Source organism: Oncorhynchus clarkii, chromosome 5, assembly GCF_045791955.1.
Source record: "Oncorhynchus clarkii lewisi isolate Uvic-CL-2024 chromosome 5, UVic_Ocla_1.0, whole genome shotgun sequence".
Taxonomy (NCBI): Eukaryota; Metazoa; Chordata; class Actinopteri; order Salmoniformes; family Salmonidae; genus Oncorhynchus; species Oncorhynchus clarkii.
The window spans coordinates 55928672-55934677 of NC_092151.1; the positions used below are offsets into that span (position 1 = coordinate 55928672).

Sequence of the window (6006 nt, forward strand, 5' to 3'; positions counted from 1 at the left end):
TTTTGTTTATTCCATGTGTAACTCTGTGTTGTTTTTTGTCGCACTGCTTTGCTTTTTCTTGGCCAGGTCCCAGTTGTAAATGAGAACTCGTTCTCAACTGGCCTACCTGGTTAAATGAAGGTGAAATAAATAAATACAAATCCTTCTCATTATCAATATTGCACCATGTATGTTGTATTTCTGTACAATTGTACAAATGAGGCTGTACTTATTTATTCTTCACTGTGACCATTCTCTGTGTATTGGCATGATGCATTATTTCATCTAAACACATTTTTAATAGTATTTGTTTATAACATTGGATCAATCAACATGTGGGACCAACTCAACTGAATCGATCAATACTTCAAAGTCAAAACTTCAAAGTTTGAGCTGAGTAAATCTTCCTTTCTCCAGCCCCCCACTTGCGCTACAGGACACTGACCCCTATGAGGGACTCATGAGCTCAACTCGCAGCCGATACTTAGGTTCCACACACACAGTCATTTACAAGGAAAATATACCTCAGGTAAGGCATTGTCAATTCATAATATTGTTACATAGGGTTTAGTTTGGTTGAAAGAGGCGATGCTATGTTCAAAGAAGGCACGTATTTAGCAACAGGTATTTGTCAATGGCTCGCTGAATAAACAGACGGGTAAATTCAAAGCTTCTCAACAGAAATGGTTCTATTGTAAGTCTTCGAACTTAAAACATAATATTTTCTTTTAGCATTATGTTGTTCCTAGTTGCTATTTTAATCCCTTTCATATCCAGTGGGATTCAAAGTTCTTGACACCCTTGATAAAGATGATCAATAATGGCTGTATTACATCATTCAAATATTGAGCTATGTTCTATCCTAAAATAATTGGCAAATTATTTTATACTGATACAATTGCGCCGGGAAAGATTGTGTGTCACAAGTAATACTTTTCTTTCTATAAAAGCTAGGGGTCAAAATTGACACCCCTAAAGGTTCATATTAAGTAGTCAAAGGTTTTGTATTTGGTCCCATATTCCTAGCACGCAATGACTACATCAAGCTTGTGACTCTACAAACTTGTTGGATGCATTTGCAGTTCATTTTGGTTGTGTTTCTGATTATTTTGTGCCCAAAAGAAATGAATGGTAAATAATGTATTTTCATTTTGCAGTCACTTTAATTGTAAATAAGAATAGAATATGTTTATAAAAATGTGGATGCTACCATGATTAAGTATCATCCTGAATGAATCATGAATAATGAGTGAGAAAGATACAGATTACCAATTACGAGAGGTTAGCATGTACAGTATTAGTATAAAATAATACAATTTCAAAACTGTTAGCATACAATATAGCTAAGTATTTTATTGCTTATATTAATCAAGGGTGTCAATCATTTTGGACCCCACTGTACATACTTAGATGGCCACTCTTGAGTTATGAATTCCATTAAAGTAGAGGTTTTACTTGCATCCAATGTTTTTTGTTGTTTTTTTCAGGTGCTGAATAAAACGACTAACTACTTTAAAGAAAAAAAGGTGCTTCTAATAAGGTGATAACATACCCTAAGCTTTATTCAAATATCACGTATTCGGAGAGCAAACTGAGTGGAAACTAAAATTATTAATTTCCCCATTGAGATAACAAAGCACACACCGGGCTATTTTTTGTGTTTCCCTACATTACAATGGCCTCCCACTAGGCAAAGAGACAGTTGAACTTTGGAAGTTACTTTGAGTGGTGTTATGTTGGTTAGAATGTGTGCTGTAGTGGCATCTGGTGACTTAAAAAAGTAAGGGAGATAGGTTGAAAGTTATTTTGAATATGTTCTAGTTAAGGAAATGGTTTGGCTTAATGTAGGACATCCTAAAAAAAATGAGGACATCCCTCTCCTCCCTGAAGGAGCCTCCTTTGGTTTGTACCAGTATTTCAAGGTAGCTTAAAACAATAGATGTGTATACAGTACCATACTGCAGCCTATACCAACGCTAGTCCTTGTGAGCGGCAGTGTCTGCTAGTTTCCCCTTCCCCCGGTGCTTCATTGATCCTTACATGCCATCAGTTGGCCAGAGACAGCTGGTTTCCCAAGTCTAAATTAGCCTGTGACCAATGACCAAAGGGATTGAATAAGCCTCATATAACCTGACCCAGACCCATCTCTCCCCCTCAGGATGAGGTTGTCCGAGTTTGTGTGGATTATGGGGCTGCTCCTCGCCTTGCTATCAACCTCCCAGGCGTTCAAAGACTTCTGCCATATCAAGCCCAAAGACGTGCCCCTGGAGCCCAAGTGTGTCTACCGCAGCCCCGAGGATGAAGACTTGACAGCGGATGCTAAACCAGAGAAAGTCCCTGAGAACACCAATCCCCGGGTGTGGGAGCTGTCCAAGGCGAACAGTCGCTTCGCCTTGTCCCTGTTCAAGCAGCTATCCCAGGGTAAACCCAGCGAGGCCAACATCTTCATGTCCCCGATCAGCATATCCACAGCCTTCGCCATGACCAAACTAGGCGCCTGCAACAACACGCTCAAACAGATTATGAACGTAAGAGGTCTGAAGCGAAATGTTGGTGTCTCGTGTGTTCTCACGTGGCAAGCTTTTGTACATTCACTTCTGCCAAAACACTACACTCACTCACCCTTTTAGATAACTTGAAATAGTCGAACCAGGTCTAGTGTCTTGACGTTGCCTAGGCTAGGTAGTGCTAGCCAATTAGCTTCAGCCGGCTGGTGTGAGACCGTGGAAAAATAGGCTATCCGATGTCAAACCCATCTCTGGGGCTATTTAGGGACCATCAATAAATTACACAATGTAAATGGGACAATATTTTCATGTTGCACATCTTTTATTTGTCTCATTAAATACTTTCAATATTTGTATATGAATTTTGACAATATATATATATAGTTGATTTGAGGTTTGTAAGTCATTGAAATTTGGAGCTATTGACCTTTTAAAATATTGTGTACAAATTTACCATGGGCATTACGATCGGGTCGTGTGCAGCTGCACTCCAAATGGATGATTATTTGGGTGCTTCCAGCTGTGGGCGGGATTGAAATAAACCCAACCCAAGGAAAACTGTTAAGGTACCCTTCATTCCATGACAATGATTTTTCCTATCATCTCGCAACTCTGTTTTGGACTAGACTGACTTTATGACAAAATTCTCCTTTTTATACTTTGTGGACACTAGAATAAATGTGTCTGACTCATATCATTGCCACATAGTCCGCTTTCAAAATGAGAAGTTGGTTTTTAGGGGCAGTCGCTCTTTAAATGGTCTTGGTAACCCGCATTAAAAGGCCAAAATATAGTGTACGAAACATTAAGAACACCTTCCTAATATTTTGTTGCACCCCCTTTTGGCTGGATGTGCTTTGAGTGGTCGACCATTCATAATACAAACGGGAAACTGTTGTGTGAAAAACCCAGCAGTGTTGCAGTTCTTGACACACTCAAACCTGTGTGCCCAGCACCTACTGCCATACCCCGTTCAAAGGCACTTAAATATTTTGTCTTGCCCATTCAGCCTCTGAATGGCACACATACAATCCATGTCATCCGTCTTTAACCTGTCTCCTCCCTTCACTGATTGAAGTGGATTTAACAAGTGACCTCAATAAGGGATCATAGCTTTCACCTGGTCAGTCTATGTCATGGAAAGAGCAAGTGTTTCTACACTCCGTGTATAAAACCATCAAGATTGAGACTGTTACTATACATTTACAACTACATGCATGACCCACTCAGCATTTGTTTCATACACATTAGGCAGGAGGAACTTATAAATGTGGGTTTGATGTCAGTTAATATGTTGACTCAGTCTGTCTTGCTCTTCTTCAGTGATTTTTATTCATTTATTTATTTTTAGCCACAACCAATAACAGCTCAGGCCTCCCAATGTCTGACCTCTGTCTCAATCTCAATTCAGGTGTTTGAGTTTGACACGATCAAAGAGAAGACGTCGGACCAAGTGCATTTCTTCTTCGCCAAGCTAAACTGTCGCCTGTACCGCAAGAAAGACAAGACGACAGAGCTGATCTCAGCCAACCGTCTTTTCGGAGAAAAGTCTCTGGCATTCAGTGAGAATTACCAGAATATCAGTGAGCTGGTGTATGGCGCCAAACTCATGCCACTCAATTTCAAGGTCATTCCCTCTTGCATTTTTCATAGCCTACTGCTTAATTTGGCCTTTTCACACATCACAAATTGCATGTGTTATTATGCACTCTTTAATAACAATTACTGTGTGTACAAGAGTTAATTAAGTCACTTGTTACTATTATGGACCAGAGTTAAGTAATCAATTAGAGAAGTGGTTCCTAACTCCAGTCCTTGAGCACCCCCAACAACACACATTGTTGTCGTTGCCTCAGACAAATCTGATTCAACTCATTGAGGGCCTGATGATTAGTTGACAAGTTGAATCAGGTGTGCATGTCCAGGGGTACAATACAAATGTGTACTGTTGGGGTAGTCAAGGACCAGAGGTGGGAACAACTGAATTAGATGTACTGAGGTATTACTACATGTTATTTATCTGAAGTTACTGCAAAGTGTTGAGTAATTCAATTCCAGAGTTTCCAAAGTAGTTCAAGGCATGTGACATGGTAGAAGTGCAATTCTGTGAACATGGGTGTTTTAGGAGAAGCCAGAGCTGTCCCGGGTGACCATCAACGATTGGATCTCAAACAAGACGGAAAAAAGGATTCAGAACACTTTGCCGGAGGGATCACTGAACTCCAACACTGTGCTGGTCCTGGTCAACACCATCTATTTCAAGGTGTGTTGAGTATATGTTTCTCACACATTTTGTGTCCTGCACTGCCTATGGATGGACAGGCCAAAACAAGTCTCATTTTGGCCACCACCCAGGAACCCATTGCCTTTCATTCAACTGTCGCCTTATTTTTTGCTGTCTCCCAGGGTCAGTGGAAAAGCCAATTCGACAAAGACAAAGTCTTCAAGGCCGACTTCTACGTGAGTAAGTCCAAGACATGCCCAGTGTCCATGATGTACCAGGAGACCAAGTTTCGCTACGGCAGGTTCACTGAAGATAAGGTGCAGCTGCTGGAGCTGCCGTACCGCGGAGAGGGCATCACCATGGTGCTGATCCTACCACTGAAAGGAACACCCTTGTCTGAGGTGGGTCCTGGGTGCCTACTGTCGTCAGTTACACGGTTCACTGACAATTATATTGTACTCCCAAGGTTATTCATGTTTTAGTAATTTGCTATTCATGACACATTTAGATAATTTCAACTCATCCTCCATACCACCAATCACACTGAACATCTGCTGTTGTTGTAAGGTGGAGGAGAACCTGGACTTGAAAAAGCTGACTGGCTGGCTGGATAACATGAGGGAGACCGCGGTGTCGGTGCATCTGCCACGCTTCCGCATCGAAGACAGCTTCAGTCTGAAGGAGCAACTTCAGGCCATGGGGCTCGAGGACCTCTTCAGCCCCAGGGACGCCAGCCTCTCAGGCATCCTGGAAGACGAGGCAAATAATCTGTACATTTCAGATGCATTCCATAAAGCATTCATAGAGGTATGTACAGGATCCATAAGAATAATATGAAATCCATTAGGATCATCACTTAAAGTAGCTGGGGAAAAATGACTTGCTAACAGATCAAATGTGCATCAGGTGGGGCACTAGGCCTAATTGAACAATTAACAAGCATAAAATATAGTTGTTTAACTTCATTAAATCAATTATCATAAACTTTCAAAACTATTTTTAACAAATAAACAAATGTTGCAGGTGAATGAGGAAGGCAGTGAGGTGGTTGCTGCCACAGCTGTGGTGGCCATCGGCCGCTCCATCAACTTAAACCAGGAGGTGTTTATGGCCAACCGGCCCTTCCTCCTGCTCATCCGAGAGTCCACCATCAACACCATGGTGTTCACCGGCCGGGTGGCTGACCCCTGTGACCCCTGATCACACACACACCAACCTCGGATTTGTCATTCATGTCATGTAACAGCCAATTTCTGATCTCTGTATCAATGTAAAATAAACCAAATCGGATGGACA

General features: G+C 41.4%; 1 protein-coding gene across 1 annotated transcript; it reads left to right on the forward strand.

Annotated features, from left to right (window-relative positions):
• Positions 1-221: 221 nt before the first annotated feature.
• LOC139409034 (antithrombin-III-like) lies at positions 222-6006 on the forward strand. Its single transcript, XM_071153692.1, has 8 exons — positions 222-508; positions 1467-1519; positions 2138-2507; positions 3898-4113; positions 4612-4749; positions 4893-5111; positions 5278-5517; positions 5734-6006. Exons 1-8 carry the CDS (start codon positions 440-442, stop codon positions 5908-5910), a joined length of 1482 nt encoding a protein of 493 aa, XP_071009793.1. The 5' UTR covers positions 222-439; the 3' UTR covers positions 5911-6006.

Coding starts and splice junctions, on each gene's coding strand:
- LOC139409034 (XM_071153692.1), top strand. CDS start 440: ATGAGCTCAACTCGCAGCCGATACTTAGGTTCCACACACACAGTCATT. Junction 509..1,466: donor ACAAGGAAAATATACCTCAG/GTAAGGCATTGT, acceptor TGTTTTTTTCAG/GTGCTGAATAAAACGACTAA. Junction 5,518..5,733: donor TCCATAAAGCATTCATAGAG/GTATGTACAGGA, acceptor CAAATGTTGCAG/GTGAATGAGGAAGGCAGTGA.